This window comes from Cricetulus griseus, chromosome 3, assembly GCF_003668045.3.
Source record: "Cricetulus griseus strain 17A/GY chromosome 3, alternate assembly CriGri-PICRH-1.0, whole genome shotgun sequence".
NCBI lineage: Eukaryota > Metazoa > Chordata > Mammalia > Rodentia > Cricetidae > Cricetulus > Cricetulus griseus.
In genome coordinates, this window is record NC_048596.1 from 236,507,795 (window position 1) to 236,531,670 (window position 23,876).

General features: G+C 45.3%; 1 protein-coding gene across 5 annotated transcripts in view; it reads right to left on the bottom strand.

Moving 5' to 3' along the window:
• The window catches only part of Edaradd (EDAR associated death domain), a 43,037-nt gene extending 20,911 nt beyond the window's left edge, over positions 1-22,126 (bottom strand). The window contains exons 1-4 of one of the 5 annotated variants that reach the window (XM_027409444.2): positions 21,606-22,126; positions 10,780-10,838; positions 9,684-9,723; positions 3,543-3,607 (exon numbers count right to left, since the gene is read on the bottom strand). In XM_027409444.2, coding sequence (XP_027265245.1) covers positions 3,543-3,607; positions 9,684-9,723; positions 10,780-10,838; positions 21,606-21,623 — 182 coding nt within the window. In that variant the 5' untranslated portion in view covers positions 21,624-22,126. Of the gene's footprint in view, positions 1-3,542; positions 3,608-5,658; positions 5,812-9,683; positions 9,724-10,779; positions 10,839-21,605 lie in introns of those variants that run through there. The other 4 variants (XM_027409447.2, XM_027409445.1, XM_035442852.1 and 1 more) reach the window with 4 other exon arrangements.
• Positions 22,127-23,876: the final 1,750 nt, after the last annotated feature.

Consider the following 23,876-nt stretch of genomic DNA (forward strand, 5'->3'; position numbering starts at 1 on the left):
CTAAAAAAAAACAAATATTAATCCAAATGGCCTGCCAAACACCTAGATAGGTAAATGTCCTCCAGGAAAGCTGTATGTTCCAGAGGCTTTAAATAAGATCACAAAGTCTACCTGAACATGTATGTTGGCACAGTGTCTCCCTGGCCCTTTCCACTGCCACACATTTTCCTACTCAGTGGTCCCTGTGGACTTCATTAAACAATGTTTGAGCTGGGTGGTGGTGGCATACGCCCTTTGATCCCAGCTCTTGGGAGGCAGAGGCAGATGGATCTCTGTGAGTTCAAGGCCAGCCTGGTCTACAGAGCAAGTTCCAGGACAGGCTCCAAAGTTACACAGAGAAGCCCTGTCTCAAAAAAACCAAACCAAACCAAAACAACCCAACCACCACCCAAAAAAAAACGCCATAATGTCTGCTCCACTAAGGCCCTGACCAAAAAAAAAAAAAAAAAAAGGAGAGGATGACCCACATATCAGGAGAGAATTATTTGCAAAAGATACTTTGAATAATAAACCATCTAAGATATGCAAAGAACCCTTAAAACCCAACGAAAAGGACACAAGGAGCCAATTTAAAAACAGGCAAAACTGGGCTAGAGAAATGGCTCAGTGGTTAACAGTACTGGCTGCTCTTGCAGAGGACCACAAGGAGCAGTTCAGAACTGTAACTCCAGTTTCAGGGAACCCTACACTATTATCTGGCCTTAGCAGGGACCAGGCATGCTTGTGGTACCCTTATATACATGTAGGCAACACACACTTAAAATAAAAATAAATACATAAATGCATCTTCAAAATATAAGCAAAATCCCTAAACACTCCTTATAAATAAAATATACAGATAGAAAATTAGTATATTAAAAGACATTCTATCCACACCACCTGCCATTACAGAAATGCAAATTAAAACACCCACTATACACCTTTTAGAATAGCCAAAAAAAATCAAAACACAGAGAGCACCAAATGCCGGATAATGTGGTGCAACTGAACTTTTATTGGCTTCTGGTGAGAACTCACCATGGAGCTGTCACTCTGGAAGTCACACTGTGGTGTCAACTTCTTACAAAACTGAACTTTTTTACCCTGCCGGCCGGCAGGCATACTCCTGGACACTTGTACATGCCCAAACCTGCACACAGGTGCTTAGAGCTGATTTTTCCTAAGGGCCAGAACATTGAGGCAACCATTGTGAGACAAAAAAAACCCTCACTCTGTAATGACAAATTCAAGACACTAGAGACAGTGACACTATTTTTATTTTCCAATTCTGTAGAATTCTAGAGAAAAGGCAAAAATGGCTAGCACCATTGACTTAGGGCAGACAATGGCTTTTTAATGATCTCCAAAACTCGCTGCCTCCTCTGTCCCATAGTCTGCTCTCCAGAGAGCTACAATCTCCATGCTCATTTAGCATAATTCCCACTAAATTTTCCATCCTAGTGGTTTAGGATGCAAAGCTTTATCTAACATATCCCGAGGTCTAAAATCCCCCCCCCTTTTTATTATGGCTCAGCTATATAGCAGACTCCCTATAACTTTTCAACCCAGAACAAACTGCCAACATCTAGACAAGCTGGCACCAGTGGCCAGCTAGGGGAAACTAGGGCCTCATGCCTCCTACTTATCTGTGATTCTTTGAAGAGCTCTAAACATACCCCATACTGAAAACGGATCAAAATGGTTTATTTCTTACAACCATGATATCCTTCAGTAGGTAAATAGATAATCAGTGGTGTATCCAGATAGTGAAATACTACATAGCACATAAAGGCAATGAAATGCCAACCATTAAAAGACACAGAGGTTTAAATGCATATAGGATTTGAATACTATTTGAATACTAAATGCAAGAAGCCCTATGGTGTGATCCCAACTCTGTGACATCCTGGAAATGGCAAAACTATAGAAATGATGAAAAGATCAGAGATTGCCAGGGGCTGAGGGGAGGGACGGCTGAACAGCTGAGCACAAAGGATTTTTAGCACAGTGAAACTGCCCTGTGTGATTCTGTCATGGCAGGTGCATGGCATTAACCATTTGGCCAAAGCCACATAATGTAAACCACCCAGAATGAGACTCAGTGCACATGCTGGCCTGTGGCTGATGATGTGTCAATGTGAGTCTACCAGCAGTAACAACTGTGCCACCGTGGTAGAGGATGTTTGCAACGTGGGAGGCTGTGTATGTGCGGAAGTTGTTAGGTGGGAAATCTCTGTACCTCCAACTCGATTCTCCTGTGGACCTAAAACTGCTCTGTTAAATAAATGACTAAATTCTAGAAAAAGAATTGATCTTGGGTTATTTCTAGGGAATGGAAACAAACAAACAAAACAAAAAAAGCGCCAGAGTTAGCTAATCCACCAATTAGACCCTCTGCTCTCAGAATGTAAGAAGTCTCAAAGTCTTCAATTCCTGTAATACTTCCTTTTCCCACCGCCAAGAGAAACCACTTTCCGGTTCAACAATGGCCCCATCAGTAGCCCAAACTTAACACACATCTTCAGCCCACCTTGACTAAACCTTTAGGCCTTTGCCTGGCAGGTCCTTTTCCATCTCTTCCTCAAAACTTAGTGTTGTTTTTAAAGCATCGCTAAACAAAACTTGCTAGGAATCAACTTGGTGTGTGAAGGCACAGGCATGAAGCAGCCTGTCTTAGGGGCATGCTTCTGAGACACTTAATGCTCTAACTGTAGCTTAGGAGATTGAACTGGAAACAATGTTGCTAGTGAGCACTGAGAAAAGGAGCACATGTGAACCCGATAGGACCAGGCACTACCCACCTTATTTTTTGAGACAGGGTCTCTCACAGAACCTGGAGTTTACCTATCCACATTGTGGGTACACACTTCTGTGCTTGCCTTTTTACATGGGTGCTGGGATCTGAACTCAGGTCCTCAAGCTTGCATGACAAATACTTTACTGAATGAGTCATCTCCCCAGCCCCCGTTTCTTTTGATGATAAAAGGTTTAATATTGTAAAGCTTAGATTGCATGAATAAAACAAGGAAAACAAAGAAATGGCTGAGAGCTACTGCAATTCTACTGTTCACCTTTAGATACTCACCCTTGTGGAGCTTTATTGAGTGTGTGTGTAGGTCAAAGCCTGACATTCAGTGTCTCCTGACGTTACCCTCCACCGTATATATCAAAGACCTCTCACTTGCACTCAGAGCTTCCACTAGTCCATCTAGCTGGCTTACTCCTGCGCCCCACCCCCACCGTTTCTGCTTCTCTATGGTTGGGATCACAGGCAGGCCACCACACCAACCTGCATTTACATGGGTGCCAGGAATCTGAACTCAGGTCCTCATGCCTCCATAGCAAGCATCTCCCCAGATCAATTCTTGTCTTTTGAGAAAGGGTCTCACACAGCACAGTCTGGTCTTGAAGCCATGATCCTGGCGTCTCTGCCCTCTCGGTGGAGGGATTACAGGAATGCACTGCTATGCGCGTCCTCATTTTTATTTTTACTGCTCTTTCAGATCATTCTTATAAATGCTCTGGGTCTTTGCAGTTCAACAAATAGTTAATATTATTCTTACCTGATTCTGATGTTGATCATCAGAATTTGGTGGACAGTTGGAAGTGACTGCATCACACTCCTTGGCTGGGGAGGGGGGACAAAAAGAACAGAATACAGCTTGGTAAAGAAAGCACACACTCCAGCTTAAAACCTAAAATTAATACTCAGAATTAAGAGAGGCTTTGGCATCTGGTAAAATTGGGATGGATCTGAATGAGGACAAGTTCAGGTCCCAACTCTTCTCTCCAGCTACACAATGTTCTTATTGGGATGTTGTTCTTATTGCTGATGTTGGAGCAGCAGGATTCCTTTCAGTGCCAACAAAAAGAATTATTCAAAGAAGGCAATAGCCTTTCCAGAGGAACCAGAGACCCCACCCTGTAGATGTCACAGAACTTGCCTCTCACAGCCTGTACTCCCTTAACTGTCCCATGTACCTAAGTGCAATCTGGTGTGGCTCTGTATACTGTGAGGTATCCTTGTTCCCCAGGCTACAGATGTATGTGACTCTGTAGCTTTACCCGCATTTCATCTGTCCAGGGCCAGGCACCATGTGTTTGGCTAGCCCCATCACCTAGGGTAGCATCCCACCTTCATCAACAGGATATGGAGAAGGCAGTCAAAAACTACTTCTTGATCAATACAGTGACCAGGCCATGGCCAAGGACATTTGGTGAGAATGAATTATCTGTTCTTGGCTAACTGACTTCACTGGTGACGGCTACCTGGGGTGGACTTGAACTTAGCCTGTGTGGCTCAATGAGGCCATCTCTTGTCCCAGGATGAAAACTATTGTTAAGTGACTGGAGAGGAGGGTGGCAGGTTAGTCTCTGGACACCTATTTGTCCAAGCAGTGACAGCATAGTACCCTGGCCGACTGCTGTTTGGGTTCCACTGACCAGGGATCCTCTGGTGCTTCGTGTGCACGGTGACCACATGAGCCACCTATGCTTGTATCTGTTCTAAACATGCTCTGTGAATGTACAGCAGCAGCACAGGTGAGCTGTGGCACGTTGGTTGATGTGACTCAGGATAGTGACCCGCCTGCCCCTTGACCTCTGAGGGGATTGAAGTGAGCAGGCTGGGCAGGCTGAGGACCCTGTGCTGATCAAAAAAGAAAAGAAGCAGAGCTTTGGGTACTGTTGTTCTCCCAGCCAGTACACCCGCACTTTGCTCAGCATTTCTGCTTCCTGTACCCAAAGAGCAAATCTTGCCATTGGGGAGTTGGATGGCCCCACCCAGGCTACAAACGAGAGCACTCAACTGGATGGAGTCCAGATACCCAAGAGATCCGTGACTAGTCCGGGAGGAAGGACTATCAAGGGTTTGTTTAATTTGAGCATTCCTTATAGCAGGCTACGTGCGAGTGATGCTGAAGTTGTAAAATGAACATTCCAGAGGCTGGGAGGAAGTGGCTCAGCAGCAGAGTGTTTGCCTAGCATGCATGAGGGTTCTGGGTTTGATCTCTAGCATCACAATAAAAAAAAATTAAATGAAGTGTATCTGGGTGCTTAAAATAACAGAAAGTTCAAATTCCTTGGGCTATGGATGTATTTCAGTACCAAAGCATTTCCCAGGCATGCATGAATGCTCAGATTCATAAAAAACAGAATCAATTTATATCACTTTTTTTTGCATTTTAATGTTTTAAAATATTTTATTTCATTTTGATTCATGTGTGTATGGGTGGGTGCCCTCAGAGGCCAGAAGAGGGCATCGGAGCTGGAGCTACAGGCCAGATATAGGTGCTGGGAGCCAAACTCAGGTCCTCTGGAAGAACAGTGATTATTCTGGTACTGAGCCATCTCTCTAGCTCCTGAATCTTAAAGTTACTATGACATCTTTTTGAACAGTAGGAGAGAGGCACTCCAAAGAAAATGATTAGGTTTTGTATGTTTGTTTTTTCAGGACTGGGGGCGTTGAACTAAGGTCCTCACACATACTTAGCAGATGTTCTACCATTGAGCTTGTCTCTGGGCTCCTTTTTTACTGTTTGGTGACAGGGTCTTACTAAGCTGCCTGGGACAGCCTCATTCTGTAACCCCAGGCAGGCGCTGAACTCTCCTGCCTCAGCCTTTCCAGTACCAGGCCTGTACTACCCGGCCAGCCAAAGATGAATAGTCTTCTTAATTTACCTGAGGGCTTGTCTGGGTACAGCTGTCTCCTGCTGTGAATATGCACTCAAAAACCAGAACTGTTTTTCCCAAACACAGTTGCAAATGTGACAGGAAAACACATCCTCTTCGGGATGCTCAAGGTAGCAGTTTCTGGGAGAAGTCAGGAGATTCGTGATGAAAATGGAGTGACGTCCCTGTAATGAAGCTGAACAGCTTCGTCGTCAACGTAACTGAATTTCAATCACCATGGAAACACACCTCTACGTGTGTTTGTAAGAATCTGTCTAGAAAGGTCTGAGGAGAGAACAACCCAGAATGTTGGCAGCACCACCCCATGGGCTGGGGTCCTGGACCAAAACAAAAGGAGAAAGGTTTTTTCCTCAGGGTTTTTCCTCTCTGCTTCCTGACTGCAGGTGTCACGTGACCTGCTGCCTCACGTCCCTGTGAAGGATTGGATCCTGAAACTTTAAGCAAAATAAGTCCTTTCTTAAGTTGTTTTTTTTTTTTTTTCTTCTGGGGGCGGGGCGGTGAGGAGGTCGAGGTTTTGGTTTCATTAACAAGAAAAGTAACTAATTCATTCCCCATTTCACAAATGTCAAGCACCTGCAGGGTCACAGTGGAGCTGCTGGAGAAGGAGCCCTGCAGAATGCCCCTAGAAACCCCTGAGCCTAGGAACAGAGACTGACTCCGGAGAAAGCTATGCCTTTGCCCCTGATGAGAAATGAGTGTGATAAATCATATGCTGATCACTGAAATTACCCTAGATTTCCACATGACTTGCAGCAAAACCACATCATTCAAAAGCACTCGAGCTTGGCCCGCGTTAAAGAACAGGTCTAAGCCGCACACGAATCATGTAGGACTCTAGTGACAGAAGAGCAGATGCTAGGAAGCTCGCCTAACCTATTTAAGAAAATGAGTCTGGAGGCCTTTTCAACCATAGGGAAATTGTTAAAGCTAATTACCCGTGACTACTATATTAAGTAAACCAGACACCAGCATTCACTGGAATGCTGGAATTATAGCTGATACTTAATATAATTAGATTGCAGTTTATGTTTAGGTCCATATGGATTTTAGATACCTAAAATTAACTCTTTTTAAAAATTTATTTATTTATATATTTACTTATGTACTTATTTATATATTTGTGGAGGCCCGATGTCAATGTGAGGTGTCTTCTCCCCCACCTTATTGCTTTTGAGACACTGAACCTAGAGCTCAATGTTTCAACTAGGCTGGCTGACCATTGAGCACTGGGGATCCTCCTTATCCAAAGCCCTAGTACTAGGCTTGCAGACTCAAATCCCCATGCCTGTCTTATATGTAGTGCTGGGATCTGAACTCTGGTCCTCAAGCTTATGAAGCAGGCACTTTGTGGGCTGAACCATCTCCCCAACCCTTCATTAACTCTTTAGTCAGCACATAAAGTAACAGATTTCACTGTGGTACATTTTCAAACATAAGCATAATTATACTTTGCTGTTATTCCCCCTTTGGGCTGTCCTCCTCCATTCCCCTCTCCTAAAGAACAAATTCCATGAGAAAACTATCCGAAACATCTCATGATGGATTTGTCCTCCTTTGAGGAAGATAAAGGAAAACACTATCAGACATTAAATTTCCTTATTATTGAATTCAAATTTTAAAACTTCTAACCAAGATTTATTTACCTACAAAACGGTGCATTTATTTGGAGACGTAAAAATTATGCACTTTATATTATTCCCTGTGACATAGGACAAAGAGAAGGTCTGCTGTGTTGTTTCAACATGCCTCTCATAAAGGCATGACAACTTGAACTAAAGATGTGTAAAGCTCAGATTCTAGGAGGAACCTGACCCTATTTCTAGTGCAGGATCGGGTTTCTAAGCAGCGATCTTTTCCTTTCAAAACAAGAAATCACATTCTAGAGCAAAGAAGAAAAGTCCTTTATGACATATATACAAGTGTCCCCCCTTGGCCAGTCTACTTAGAAGCCTTTGACAGTGCCCAAACTGATTTCTGTGGGGTTTGGGTCAGTCTTCCCTCCATTCCCATCTAGTGCTCATGTTCATTAGAATGTGGTCTAGAACCTGGATCTTTGTTGAATTCTTTTTTAAAAAAATATGTGCATGCATGCGCGCGCCTGTGTGTGTGTGTGTGTGTGTGTGTGTGTGTGTGTGTGTGTGTGTGTGTAAAGGAAAAACAGGTTAATGGAATACATGTAACATGAAATTGGGAAGGAATATCTGGGGGAAGAAAGTAGATTAGCTAGAGGGAGGAGGGAGTGAGACTGCAAGGGACAGGAAGTTAGAATACAGTATAATGACACATATGTAAGGCAATGTCATGATGAAACTCATCACTTTGTATGTTAACTTTAAAGTTTAAATAAATAAGCTAGAAAATAGGAGCTCTAGATGAAGGATAGTTTACCTGTTGAGAAGATGCAGGGTAAGGGAGCTTTCTAGAAATCCCCAAAACACAGCTATGGTTTACACTCAAGCCAGACTTTGGCCTCTTCCTGGATCCCACAGTCACTCCAGGACCATGCACAGTATATAGAAGAGGACTGACACATTAATGATGTCACTTTAAGGGACAGGAGATCTTGGGGCCAGAGAAGGGACAGTGCAGTGCCTTGGCTGAAACCTGGACTTATCCATTGATGGCCCTGGTGGAAATCTCTTCTCCATTCCCACTGCCAGGGAACATATTAGGAATTTGGGCAGGGGTTCCACAGGCCACCTCTGCATAGAGACCAGACAGCCAGATGCCCTGCCATCTCTAGATCTGGGATGATCTGATTGTCCCTGTCCCCTCATCTCTGGGTTGTCCACAGGGTACAAGTCAATGTTGTGATATAACAAGCAACATGATGGCTTTGCAGACACCCCACAGGACCATGGGTCACTTTTGATCCTATCCTTGTTTGAACTTGGGGCTACAGGTTATAAAAGACAACTTTGGGGGTGACTTTGGGGCCTGACAAGAATCCCTTGCTGTTTGTCTGGCCGCAGAACACTGTTGGGTTTCAATGAAATCTATTCTAGGTCTTCCTGAGCCAGGGCTCAGGACTCACTCACATTGCTCATCTTCTCGATGACGACACTGATTCAGGGATGGGCATGTGACCCACACTGCCTGAATCATAGCTCTGAGGAGGTCCCTGACCACCACCATCTTGAACAGCAGCTTAGACACTCTTGCCTTCCTCAGCAGTAAGTCTCACCCAAGAACAAGGGTAGCACAGAAGAAAGCAAAGCCATGAGGTCAATGGGCTGAACAAAGAACACCCTTAAATGTGTGGGTCCAGAAGCCCCTTGATACCCCTAAGCTAACCAGTCTTTTCCTTCCTTCTTTTCTTCTCTATTTCTATATCTTTTTTTTTTCCTTTGGTTTTTGAAACAGTCTAACTTTATAGCCCAGTCTGGCCTAGAACTTAAAGTCTCACTTTATAGCTTACGCTGGCCTAGAACGTATTATGTAGCCCAGTCTGCCCAAAAACTCATAGTAGTTTTCCTCTCTCAGCCTTCCAAATGCTGCTAGGATTACAGGCATGAGCCACAGCACCCAACTCTTCCCCTCCTTCTTAAACAAATTTGAACCCAGCATTAGTGGCCCACGCCTTTAATCCCAGCCCTTGGGAGGCAGAGGCAGGCGGATCTCTGTGAGTTCGAGGCCAGCCTGGTCTCCAGAGCGAGTGCCTGGATAGGCTCCAAAGCTACACAGAGAAACCCTGTCTTGAAAAACAAACAAATAAACAAACAAACAAAAAAAAAAAACAAAACCAAATTTGAGTCAGTTCTGTTCCTTGAACACAGAACCCGCTGACTTTATTTCATGCCTGGCAAATACAATTTATAATCTGGTATAAAATGATTGACATGTTTTAATAAGAAAATTCATTTCTGAGGACAACTGTGTAGCCAGCCTCGAGCTAATTTATTGGTCTATTTCTGTTTTACCATCTTCAATAAGGAGAACTATATTTTGAACAGTGCTTTGTTCCAGATACTCTATTAGTCACAAGCTGAAGTCCTTCCATTAACTGTTCTTACCTTTAGGGAGGCCGGTGTCTTGAATGGGATACTTGTCTGACTGCAGAAACGGACAAAAGCAGAGAGTTATTTTATATGTCAGTTCTGAGATCAAAGTGAAAAGAGAGCTTTGTGTTGGGTTTCAGTTTAAAACGTTGGAAGCAGGCTGGGGGTAGCTAGTTCATCGGCAAAGTGCTTGCCTAGTATACAGAAGGCCCCGGGCTCCATCCCCAGGGTTGCAGTATAAAGCAAAATTAAACCTTCCAGGTCTTTAGCCTCAGGCTTATCAGTAGGCCTGACTCACTGTTTTTCTTCAGAGATAGGAATGAATTCAGAGTCAACAGGTTAATGTTGGAACATGAAACAAAATAATCCCCTCTTAACTTCCTTGGCTCTGACCGCTAAACCACACTTCCTCCCTTCTGGGCTGTGCTATTCTTCCTCTCAACTTCCTGCAGCCTTATGCTCAGATTTTTGTCTTTGTGTATTCTGGGAGTTCATATTTCTTCTTGCCATTTCTGTGACAGTCATTTGGGTCAATATTCACAGTTGTAGGACTCTGTCCTTAGTTTGAAAACTGAGACAGTACTCCATAGTATATTTTGAATGCTGAAAGTTAACTAAAATAGATAGTATTAAAAGTTGGCACCAGACAAAGACCTAGGAACATCTAAGAAGGTCACTTTTGGTATGCATGAAGCAAGAAGAGGATCTAACACCACTTTGGTGCTGTTTCAGAGAAGATCTCATGTAGTTCAAGCTGGCTTCAAGCTTGCTATATAGCTGAAAATTACCTTAAACTCCCAATCCTCTGCCTCCACCTACAGAGTGCTAGGATTACAAGTGTGCACCACCTTATCTGTCTATATAGTACTGGGGATCAAACCCAGGGCTTTGTGTATGCTGGGCAGGTACTCTGTCCACTGAGCCACACCTCCAACACATGTTCTAACACTGTTTTTAGCCTGGAGATGATGAAACCACAGAGAATCCCATGAGAAGGAGGTCTATCTTAGGAAAATCTTACTTTGGGGTTTCTGAGATTTCCTGGAAATGCTTGGTGACTACAGTGTGACATAACAAGGCATGAAGAGTCAAAGTAAAAATTGCTACCTACCATGCCGAAAGATAAAGTGCTGGGGTCTGTGTCCTCCACTGGCTCCTTTGCCATGTGATCTGGGAAGACACAAAGAGACAGGATTGTCATTGAGACAAAAGCACAAATGAGGTCTTCCCTGTCATTTTCACATATGAATGAGCTTTCTTTTTCAGGCAATATAAATGCACTGTCAACTATTCCTGAGACCCAAAGAGACCTGTGCATGTTACTTCAAGGAAGAGAGCAAGAAGAGAAACAGAAAACCAAAACTATGACACTCAGAACTTTGAAACAAATAAACAAAAAAACACAAGTTATTTATAAATGTGTTCAAATACTGGGAGTTACAACCAATCACAAATTATACAAACTTGATATGAACCCCCGTAAGTGTGCACATGTATGTTTAGACCAAGGGACAACCTGAGGTGTTGTTTGCAGCAGTCATCTACCTTCTTATTTTATGAGATGGGTCCCGTCACTAGCCTGGAACTCACCAAATAGGTGAGGCTGGCTGGATAGCATATCCCAGGGATCTGCCTGTCTCTGCCTCCCTAGTGCTTAGATTGCAAGTGTGCTGTACCACATCTGGCTTTTGTATATTGATTCTGGGGATCAAATTCAAGTCCCCATAGTCGCAAGCCAAGCATTTGCTGACCAGACTATCTCCCGAGCTACCAACAACTCTACCTGTTTGATTGGGTGTAACCATTTAAGGATTTTATTCTGAATTCTGTAGATTTACTTATTTCCTAGTTTTTGTAACTTGCTTTAAAAAAATAATAATCATTTTAGGAGGCTGGAGAGATGGTTCAGTACTTAGGACTACTTAGGGCTCTTGCAGTTTGGTTCCTAACACCCACTTGGAGGTTTACAACTGTTTGTAACTTGAGTCCAGGGCATCTGACACCCTCTTCTGACTTCTGTAGTCACCAGGCATACACAGGGTGAATATATATACATGCCTTAAAAACTCTCACACACAGAAAATAAAAATTCTAATTTTTTAAAATCACTTAAGAATATTAAGATTCTTGGACTGAGGAGGTGGCTTAGTTGATAAACCATTTACTATGCAAGCATGAGTTTAAATCCCCATAACCCGATAAGCCAATCGGGTATGGCAGCTGTCTGTAATCCCAGCCCTGGAGAGGCAGAGACAGGGCCCAGAGCAAGCTGGTTAACTGGACTAACTGGAATTGGCAAGCTGCAGGTTTAGCAAGAGACCATCCCCCAATAAACAAAGGGAGACCCTCCCTCAGTGAATAAAGAGGAGGCCCTCACTCAATGAATAAAAGGGAGATCTTCCCTTAATGAATATGGTTGAAGAACAATGGAAGGTGGGTCTCAACATCAACCTTGGGCCTCCACATGCATACATGTGCAAATGTACCTGTGCCCACACATGAAAAAAAAACATGTATACACACAGTCACACAACATACATGTAGGGAAAATAGCTTACTTCTGAGACAGACTGAAATGGTCTAGAAGAAGCATGCATTAACACCTGCTCAAGGGTTCTCCTATAATTAAAAATGTCATCTGAGGGAAAAGAAACAACTTCTGGGATTGATGCTAAGTACCCATGATTCCAAAACTTGGGAATTGAGAAAGGAAACAGCGGTGGTGGCTGGGAAAGGAGCAATGTAACCCACAGCCTTAGTGAGCAAGCAGGTATGTTAATAGACTAGAGCACCAATCAGCTGTGGCAAAGGCCTGAGGTCTCATCTGGGTTCACATTGACCATGGTAAAACTTGAGGTGTGGCCTTTTAGGAGCCTCTGACTGTGCTCAGATGAGTCCTGAGGGGAGATGTAGGCATTAGATCGGCTTTAAGCTGCCTACACCTTGGAATGTCCTCTGGGACATGAGATCAAATTCAGGTCCTCTGGTCACTGGATGCCACAAGGCTGATGATCACTACTTGGGCTAGACATGAAGGTCACCTGGGTGGCTGAGGAGCAGCTTTGCTTTCTGAAGCATAACAAGGTCCCAGAAAACTCAGGAAAGGCATGTTGAGTACTGGGTACAAGAGACACGCTGGGGTCTTTTGTTATTTTTTGTTTTGCTTTTGAGACAGGCCCCCACAGAGTTCAAGCCAGCCTTGAACTTTCGATGTAAGGGAGAATGACCTTGAACTTCTGATCCTCCTTCTGCCTCCCCAGTGCTGGAGTGACAGGGGTTTGTCATTACTCCTGGTTTTTGAGGTCCTGAGGATGAAACTCAGGATCTCAGGTGTGCTAGGAACATACTCTCCTAGCTGAGCTACACCCCCAGCCTCTGCATGTATTTTCTTATTTTCACTCTCAACACTTGGTTACCCTGGCCTTTGCTACACATGGGGCTTTAGATTAAGCTCTTATTCGTATGTCTGTCAAATGCACTCACAGACCTAGGTTCATGGTGGTGTCCCACATGCTACCTCTCTCTGATCCAGTGCCTTCTCCCAGCAGCTGTTTTAGGTCAGGCCCGGCTGCTTTTGTTCTCACAGGCCCAAAGCTGTGTGTGCCAAGGAGGTTGGGGGGGGGGAGCGGGGAGGGCTGTTCCTGGTTATTTGAGACAGATCTAGAGGTAGAAAGTTTTCTAAAAGCGGTACCTGGAGGCCTTGAAGTTGAATGTTTACAATATGATTAAGTATAAAATCAAATCATTTATCTAAAGCTTGAAAATGTTTGTTTTTACAAGCCCCAGGTATCAGCAGGTTGAGCCCACAGGCAAAGTTCCAGTGCCAGATGGGATGTGAGGCACCAAGGGGCCTGAAACAGAAACAGGATGGGTATGAGCCCCAAAGAGCATAGCTAACAGTTCTTCTCTGGGGTGATGGGGACATTCCCATGCCCCCAGCTTTCACCCACTGTCTGGCCAAGTTTCCCTCCCACAGTTGCCTCAACCACCCCAAACAAGTTCAGATCACCACACATCAGCTGCCTGATGCAGTAACTAATGTTCCACCTTCACTCACAAACACCTTCCAGAGAGTTCTACCTGGTAAACCCATGGGGGTCCCTGATAGGGTGGGTACCAGTAGGCTCTTAGCACCCTGATTCAGATCAGAATGAGTAGGCTACACCGTCATTCAAAATTTCTGGACCACATTAACCAGGTGTGATGGCACATATCTGAAATTCCAGCATCTGGAATGGAAGCAGAGGGTTCATAAGTTCAAGGCCAATGTGGACTATATAGTGAGCTATAGGCTACCCTGGGCTATAAAAAAGATTCTGTTTCAATAAACAGTGACAACAAAAGAACACCTATGTCCCCTTCCCATATCAGTCTGTCACAGTGACTATGGGAGCCCCACAGTGAAAGGCATCTTCAAGTAGAAAGTCCCCAGCCCTGCCACCTGAAGTAAAAGCTAGAATGTCTCCTTCCCTTATGTCCACTCTGCACTGTACCTTATGTATGGTCTCTGTGATATCTTGACATACATGTGTTGCTTTCTCTCCTGCTTCAAACTTCCTTCCCAAGGCAGGCCATCCAAACTCTGACCTCCCTGACCTCTGTCTGGGAGCTGTGCATCAAAATCTCTGTGCACTACCTCATCTGATCTTGTGTTTGTAATGGGTCCATATTGGAGAGGAGATGGGGATGCTCAAGGAAGATGTGAGCTGAAGCCTCATTAGGACCCTCTCAGTCAGCCTCTTTGTCAGGCCGTACTTTCTACGCATGGAGTCATTCAGGCTTCAATCAAGGCCCTGCAATGAAACCTCCATATAAATTCCATATAAGTAAGGGGTTGAGAGAGATGGCTCAGTTGATAGAGCACTTGCCTAGCATTCACAAAACCCTGGGTTCGATTTCTAGCATTACATAAACCCTGTGTAGTAGTGATGACTATAATCACAACACTCAGGAGATGGAGGCAGGAAGATTAGGAGTTCAAGGTCATCCTATGTAGCTAGCTGGAGGCCAACCTGGGCCACCTGAGATACTATCTCCATTAAAAGAAAAAGAAAAGGATTATTTCAAGGAGCTTCTGGTCAGCCAAGCCCAGGAACACCTGGGTGAATGCTGGCACCCAGAGAGGGCTAGGAAGCTTCATAGCTTCATGTCCCTTCTTTCCCCAGGCCTCACTCTGAGCATCTGTCTCTTTATCTGTGTCCTTTACAGAATCCTTCAAGGGTCGAAGGGTATGGATAGCTCTGTGGTAGACCACTGGGTTCCATCCTCAGCACCACAGAAAGCAAGCAGAAAAACTAGTTAAGGTTGGTAAACGGTTTTCGTAGCCGATTCACCAAGCTTCAGAATTGTTAGAAGCACAGGCTCACCAACACAGACGTGCAATCTTAGGGGATGTGGTAGTCTTGGGGATAAGCCCTCAACCTGTGAGGTCTTCCTCTGCCTCCTTGCAGTGTCAGAATTAAGTTAGATGAGAAAAACCCCTGCTAGTGCCCACCGAAGGCCTGCTTGCTGAGGAAGGGACCCCATACCTTTCAGGTCACATAAGTGACTTGTATAACTGAGAAAGGTATGAGAACCCCCCTCTCCATGGTGTGTGCCATGCTCATGGATACATGGAAGAGGCAAGCTTTGAGTCTGACACCTCAGGCTTGGTTGGTTTGCTAGCACCGGAGGCTTCTAGAAGGTCGCTCAGGCCTTGTCACCAGACAGACTCAGCTTGGGACACCATCATGCCCAGACTTATCCTATTCATTTATTTTCAATAATGCTTTTCCTTTTTAAAATGTCACTTGTTGGGGCTGGAGAGATAGCTCAGAGGTTAAAAACACTGTCCGTTCTTCCAGAGGTCCTGAGTTCAATTCCCAGCAACCATATGGTGGCTCACAACCATCCATTATGAGATCTGGTGCCCTCTTCTGGTGTGCAGATATACATGGAAGCAGAATGTTGTATACATAATAAATAAAATCTTTTTAAAAAATGTCACTTGTTTAGTGTATGTGTGTTTGTACACATGTGAAGGTCAGAGAACAACTTTGTGGAGTTGTCCTTCCTTTTTATGTAGGTGTAGGGGGTCAGACTCAGGTTGTCAGGCTCATGCACAAGAGCCATTATCCCGGGAATCATGTCACTGGCCCCATTTCCCTTTTTGTAAAGATACTTCTTATTGAATAGCAATCTGCTCTTATGACCTCAATTTAACGAGATTACCTTAATAAAAATCTCTGTTTTCCAAAAAGGTCACATTCTGAAGAACTGGGGTTTAAGACTTCAGCATAACCTTTTCTGAGGTGTTGGGGGTCACAGTCCATCCACAGTCCACTCCCCATTCCTATCCCAGTCACTTGCAGAATACTCACCCTCCCCCAAACCTTAATCATTGACTCTAAATCTGAACCTCATCTATTCAACCCAGAGATCTAACCTCCTCACCTCCAGAGGGAGCATTTGGCACCCGGAGCCTATGCAGGAGGAACCAGCTACAGTGGCTCAAACAAGGACAGAATGACATCTCCCTTCACCTAGCACATTCTGGTCCTAAGCAGCAGTCTGTCCCAGAAAGTTTAAATATCCCCAAAGATGTCTGTTAGAGAAAATAAAGAGGGAATCATGTTGAGCTCCCAGTTCCCCAGGCAAGATCGGGCCCTTTGTGTGTTCTAGTGCTGAACTGAAGTCGACTCTTTGAACTTGGGATTTCAGAGTAAGTTTTTTTTTTTTCTTCTTTTCTTTCTTTTTAATCCCCCCCTTCCCCAAAGTTTTCTCTTACCCACAGCTGTTTTGTTCCTGCTTGTAAAAATTCAGGATCACAGACACTCTCAAAGCCATAGAAAGGCTGCCTTTGGTGTAGCTGACTTCTCTCTCTCTCTTGCCATGTGGCTGAACTAGATGGGGAAGGGGCTGTGTTCCTATGGAGTCCTTGGAGAATAGGCCCTACTGACCCAGTGACAAGACTCAAACTGATGAGGGACGAGATGAAAGGATGTGAGGGGAGACTTAGAAGAGTATACGAAGAGTTAGGAAGCATTGTAAATAAGAGATTTGTAAATTGCAAATCCTAGAGATTTGCAGGGCTGAGGCAGGAGGGTGGAAAGTTGAAGCCCCCCCCCCCAACTACAAAGTGAATTCAAGGTCAGAGTGCAACTTAGTGAGATTCTGCCTCACAAAACAAAAAGGAAACAGAGGACTGGATGTAGCTCAGAGATAAAGCAATTGTCCGGCAGGAGCAAGGCCCCAAGTTCCACTTCTGGTACCCCCAGTACCCTCACAAAAGGAAAATGAGATGAAGGACACATTGGGAAACCCCACAGAGAAAGAGATTGGAAAATTACAGATGCCCACCCTCTCCACTATTGCTCCCTATGGGAGCCATGGAGAAATAGTAGGCTGGACCAGCTTTGTCCTCGTGGCTGATTCTGGAAGTGGTTCACCCTGGATTTAGCCAAGACCTATTGGTCTTGGCTAAATATATACCTATTGGAGGGTGAGGACAGGTGAGACACCTCCAAAAGCACAGTCCTAGGCTGATGGCCAGGAATTGGACAAGGGCTTCCACAGAACATCCAGGTTATACAGAGAAAATGGGACATTGAACAAAGGGAAAGCCACATGACTGTACTCTGCCACCATGGCACTTAGGTAACAAGGTATCCCACCTCCTCTCTTGGTCATGCTTTGTTAGTCCTCAATATCCAAATAAACATGAATAGCCAGATTTTAGCCACAAAGACAGACAATGGTAGATCAGTGAGGGAAGTTGAGTATGACAGCTACCCCTCACCATCACTGCCATTGTCTTTCCCTGTGACCTCAAGCGTCTTGTGAAGTTTCTTAATAGCATTTTTAAAAATTAACTTCATGGGGACTGGAGAGGTGGTTCAGTGGTTATGTGGTGGCTCACAACCATCTGTAACTCTAGTTCCAGAGGATCCAATGTCCTCTTCTGGCTTTTGAGTGCATCAAGCAGATAAGTGGTACACATAAAAGAAGGCAAAACACCTATACACATATACGTAAAATAATTTTTAAAATGAACTTCATGGCCTGGGGAGATGGCTCAGTGGTTAAGAACACTTGTTACTTTTGCAGAGGGCCCAGGTTCAGTTCCTAGCATCCACATGGTGGCTTACAATTATCCATAACTCCAGTGCCAGGGGATCTGATACTTCTGATCTTCACAGGTAACAGGCATATACATACATGTAGGCAAAACATTCATACACATAGAATAAAATCAATATGTCTAAAAATTTTAATTAACTTCACAATACAGCATAGTGATATATCCTCTGTTTATGTGTGTGTGTGTGTGTGTGTATGTGTGTGTGTGTGTGTGTGTGAGAGAGAGAGAGAGAGAGAGAGAGAGACAGAGACAGAGAGAGAGACAGACAGACAGACAGACAGAGACAGACAGACAAAGAATTGGACCTCATGAATAACAGGCAAGGGTCCTCTACCACTGAGCTATATCTTAATTATGTGTTTGAGGAAACAGGTCTTTTTTCTTTTTTTACTCTGCACGGTAAACTTAGTTGACATGTTTCACTTGATGAATAAATTCCTCAGGAACCAATACGGAAAGAACTTTTTTTATCACAGTTTGAAGCAATTGCATTAAATTCTGTGTCATCCATTCATCCATTCATTTTTCCACTTGCTGAAGTAAAATGTGTTTACACAGGGCTTTGTGTGTACTGAGTACTGTGATGGGAGTTAAAGAGGAGCTACAGACAAGACAGACTTTAGTTCTAGGTGGGACTCACTTTCCAATGGAGAGAGTGACCCTGGCCAAATGGAATCTAGAAACAGTGAGAGGAAGGTTCCAGAACAGCCAAGAGAGTGATCTTGGGCTGGGCTGGGCTGGGCTGGGCTGGGCTGGACTGGGCTGAGCTGGGTGGTCTTTGAAGTCTGAAGAAATAGGTCTCAGACAGGGAAGGAAGGGTGCAGGAGCTTTCTGGACAGTGGAAACAATCTTCCCTGGGGCAGGGGCAGAGGCCTGGAGGCACATAAGATGGAGCTTTTCAAAGGCTAGAAAGGAGGCAGTATGACTCTCATGCCAAAAACAAGTGACTAAAGGTGTGGAAAGGATGGGTTAAGGGTGTAGCAGGATGGATGGCAAGTCTGAGAATTTGTCCAGAAGTAAGTCTAAGCAGGAGGGTGACAGATATGACTGATCAAGAGTTCACCCTGGCCACTGACAGGAAGCATGCATCAGTGTGGAAACTCCAGTTGGGAGCTGGGTGCAGAAAGCCAGGAGATAGAGCATGGTCTGAGGTGAAGAGCTGAAATCTTCAGTCAACTGGCTGTACGCACCGACACCACCCATGTTGGCACTTCAGAAATGGAAGGGCCAGGTGGGGTGTCTGAATGGAAGTGTCTATGTGTCCAGACATGAATTACATGGAGGAATCTCTTTGACAGATTCCTAGGATGGGAAAGGACATTCTTAATATCTCCCAGGCCTGAATTTGTCTTCACCATTCCCTGCTGAAGGGGTCCCTGAAGGAGGCCTCCTTCCCCTTTGTGGGGAGCCCCAGTTCACCTCTCCCTAAAGAGTTCACCTAGAGGTATGAGTTCTGTCCACAGGACACCCTCTGTTCACACCATTCCACACATACAGAGATTTGATGGCCCCTTTACTGCAAGTTTTGGTCATCCATTCTATATGGGCCAAGCTAACTAAGGCTATAGCTGCAATTCTAATCCTATAATACTTTAATTATCTCCTTAGATCATATATCTGACCCCACATACACATGGGGTTATATGTACATGTTAAATGTATATGTGTGGGGTTATATGTACATGTTCATGTGGGCACGTGTACATGTGTGTAAGTGCTCATGCTCCTTTGTGTGTACAGACTAGAAGTCAACTTAGGGTGTCTTCATTAATTATTCTCTGGTGTGTGTGTGTGTGTGTGTGTGTGTGTGTGTGTGTGTGTGTATGCAGGTATGTGTGTGTGTACATGTGTATGCAGGTATGTACCTGTGTATGCATGTAGGCCAGAGGAGGATGGCAGGCATCTTGTTCTACCATTCTCTACCCACCTGAGACAGGGTTTCTCACTGAATCTGGAGCTAAACTGGTGGCCAACAAGCCCCAGGGATCTTCCTGTCTCTAGCCCACTCTTCACAGCCCTAGGGTTACAGGTGTGGGTGTTATGGCTAGGTTTTGGTGTGGATACTAAGAATTTAAACTCCATGTTCTCACACTAGAACAGCAAAGCTCCCTTTACCCACACAACCATTTATCTAACCTCTCCCCACATTTTCTTTGAGACAGGATCTCACACTGAACCTGGAACACATCGATTTGCCTTGGCTGGCTGGCCAGTGAGCTCCAGGAATCTGTCTGTTTGTCTTAAACAAACCTCCCAGCACTGGGGTTACAGATGGGCGACACCATGGCTGACTTTTAATGTGGGTGCTGGGATCAGAACACAAGTCCTCATGCTTGCTTGCTTGCTTGGCAGGATCTTTACTAACTGAACTATTGTTTCATCAGCCCTCCCTGAGGCTTTTTTACACTGATGTCACTGCTGAACTGGTTTCCACCCCCCACTTTCTCTGGTGCCAGTGATGTTGGGGTACAGCTCAGGCAAATGTTACCCATATCCTCATCTAGTGAGTTCCCTCTCTCCATCTTTTAAATTCCCCTCACCAGTATCATTTAATGAGCCTGGAACCATTATAACTAAAATTAGTCCCAAACACCCCTGGGCACCTTATCAATAAGGTTCTCAGCACAGGAGGGGTAGTGTTAGGACTAGGACCAGGATAAGAGAATTGTTCCCTTCATTTCCCATTCTGTTCTTGCAAACAATGGGAGGGATGGCCAATTCATTCCAATTGATAGCCTGTTGACCATGCCACACTTGAATAATTTAGTTCTTTTTTCAATGTCACCAGTAAACAGCCCCCTCCCCTAATCAGTCCTTCAAGATACCAACATGGCCATTGGGCTTAATCTTCTGGCCACTGCCAGACACATGGTGTCACCTCCGTCAGGTCAAGCCACTAATTGGGGCTGAACAGCTGAACTCTGTCCCCACTCCAGCTCAAGAAATGAAATACGAAACACAAGCGGTCACATCTAACCCAGCAGTCCCAACCGGTCTGGTTCTGGGTGGCTCTGGGTGGCTCTCACCAGAACTTCCAACCTTAACAAAACCAAAGACACCCAGTGTACTCTGAGGGGCACACCACCCATTCATCGTGCGTGTCTCACAAACACTAATGAACGATGAAATTTTTAGCTAAGTTGCAGGAGGACAGAGGGGATCCCTGGAAGATGAAGTTTAAAGAGAATTTTTACTTAAACGCATGCAGGGAGACGCGATAGAAAAATCTAGATGCTGGCCTCAGGCACAACGTTTTTTATGTGCTAACGGGACTAGAGGCCTCCTGCACAGGTGGGGGACTGCCACAGCCTCGTGGCTCTGTGGATACTATAATAGTTCATAGAGCGGCTGGGAGAGGTAAGACTTAAACAGAAGGAAAACCATCTCAGCAAAGTGGAGCCAGGAAGGAAAAGGGGAATCAAGAAAGCGTGTGAGCGGGGAGCAAGGGAGAGCCTGGGAGGGGGCGCAGACTCTCCCTATGTTCTTTTCTGCCAAAGGTTGACTGACTTGTTTCAACCTGGCACCCGCGTGGCCCAGAACAAAAGCGCTCGCCTGGGCCTCCGCGTGGGGAGAGGGACCGCGCACACCTTACAGTGTGCAGGAGGCAAGCAGGTCAGCTGCTGGTCACAGAGGGGGAAGCACAAGGGTGGGATTGGGAGAGGTAGAACAGTGTGCCACCACTGTCCCCATCCAGCCTGACACACATCTGGCGCAGGTACTCGTGTCCTGAAGCGCTCTCAGGGGTGACAGAGGTTCAGTCTTAGGAACCCAGTTGGTGGTCACGCTCCAAGTACGGGCGCGGCACGGTGCCACTTTACCTGAGCGCAGAGGGTCATCCGGAGAAGCCATGAAGACCGAGAGACGAGTGTCCGAGCGGGGCTGGGCAGCCTCTGGGACCCCAGAGAACAGCAGGATCGCCGGGACCCAATCTCCTGCTGTGGCAACGCGCGATTCTAAGGCTCTGTGCGCTGCCCTGCTGCTGCTCCTTCTCCTCCCTTCCCTCCTCTTGATCTCTGCCACTTCTTCCTCGTGCTCACTTCCTGCAATTAGCAAAGCCCCTTCTCGGCGCAAGCGTCTCTCCAGAAGTCTGGAGAGGATCCCGTGGTTGCGGTTAAGCACGAGAAGACTCGGGGGGGCCCGGAGCACGTTTCCTGTCGGTTCCTGGGGCCTAGTGCGCAGGTCCCACGATCGGGGCACACGGGATCGCAGCTGGAAGGGCCTTTCGGCCAACCTTGCACCCGCTGCCACACGCGCGAGTGGCTTTCCTGGTTTCTAATCTCGCTCTCAGCTAGGACACCAAAGCGCTCCCAGCGAGCTTCTTGCACAGGCCCGGGCTGGGACGCCTGCCGGCGATCTGATGTTTGAACAGTTTCCTAATCTTCAGGCAGCCTGAACGGCTGCATGACCGCACACGCTAGCACTTTCTATTTTGATGTTTCTTTGGCATTAGTTACTGCCTGACCTCCTGGGTGAGCGCTACACAAAGGATCGGGAAGAAAAGCCAGTCGCCAGGTCTCTTGCTCACTCCTCTGGAGGAAAAACAAACAAACAAACAAAAACAAAACAAAAACCCCACAGTGTAGAGTTCTGTCAAAAATGCAGAATCCACTGGCCCTTGAACGAATTGAGATTTAGTTTAAGTGGGATTTTATGCTAAGTGAGCAGAGAATGTGATCCTTTAAAATGGCTATATTTCTATATCTTACTTTAATTTAAAACTTAAAGTTATTTTTAAACCACATGGGGGGGGGGTATTTACACGTGAAAGCAGTGCCTACAGAGTCCAGAGAGGGCTTTGGATTTTCCCGGAGTTGGGGTTGCTAGGAACTGAATTTGGGTCCTCTGCAAGACCAATAAGCACTCAATGCTAAGCCACCTCTCCAGCTTTAGTGGCCGTATTTTCTTTTCTTTTCTTTTCTTTTTTCTTTTTCAACACAGGGTTTCTCTGTGTAGCTTAGGAGCCTGTCCTGGCGCTCACTCTGGAGACCAGGCTGGCCTCGAACTCACAGAGATCAGCCTGCCTCTGCCTCCCGAGTGCTGGGATTAAAGGCGAGTGCCACCAACGCCCAGCCTAGTGGCAGTATTTTCACTAGCTGTATCTGCCTTATACAAAGGTTACAGACAATTTAAATTTAACAGGAATCTCTGAAAGGTATCTTAATAATCTACATCGGCCCTTGAACAGGACCATAGCAAGGAACTTACTCGGAGGTGGTTTGTGGGATTGTAAACATTTACCAAAATCACAAACAAGAAAATATCTAGGGACAGTGGGTGTGACTCAGTGGTAGGACATATGCTTAGTATGCTGTGGTGTGTTGGTTTGATACCAGCATTGCAAGAAAAAGGAAGGAAAGAGAGAGAGAGAGAAGGTGAAGGAAGAACGAGAGAAAGGAAGAACAGGAGAATAAGGAGTAAACCAGTGGTTGTCCCACAAGTAGGTGGCTGTCATGCAGGACACATTTTCCAGACAATTTAGGCTACTGAGAAGAGCTTTTGTTTACTTTAGTTTTTTTTATTGTTCTGTTTTGTTTTTCAAGACAGGGTTTCTTTGTGTAGCTTTGGAGCCTATCCTGGCACTTGGTCTGGAGACCAGGCTGGCCTCAAACTCACAGAGATCCACCTGCCTCTGCCTCCCAAGTGCTGGGATTAAAGGCGTGCGCCACCAACCCCCAGCTTTTAGTTTTTAAAAATTAAGTATAAGTATATCATCTTCCCTTCCTTCTCCTGCCTGCAATCTCCCCCCTTCCCATGCCCCTCTTTGCTCCCTTCCCAATTCATGCCTCCAATTATTCTCTCTCTCTCTCTCTCTCTCTGTCTCTCTCTCTCTCTCTCTCTCTCTCACACACACACACACACACACGTATGTATATATTTATGTATGACCTTCTGGGTCCTTTTAATGTTTCTCGAATGTATGTGATTTCATTGATGACCAGTTGGTACTGGATAACCAATTAGTGGGCTCATCCCTGGGGAAGACTATTTCTCCCAATGTCAGCATTTTTTTAGTTACTTTCAATTCTTTATCTAGGGGTGGGGCCCTGTGAGATTTCCCCCTTCTACTTTTGCAGGTCTGTTGGTGTTGT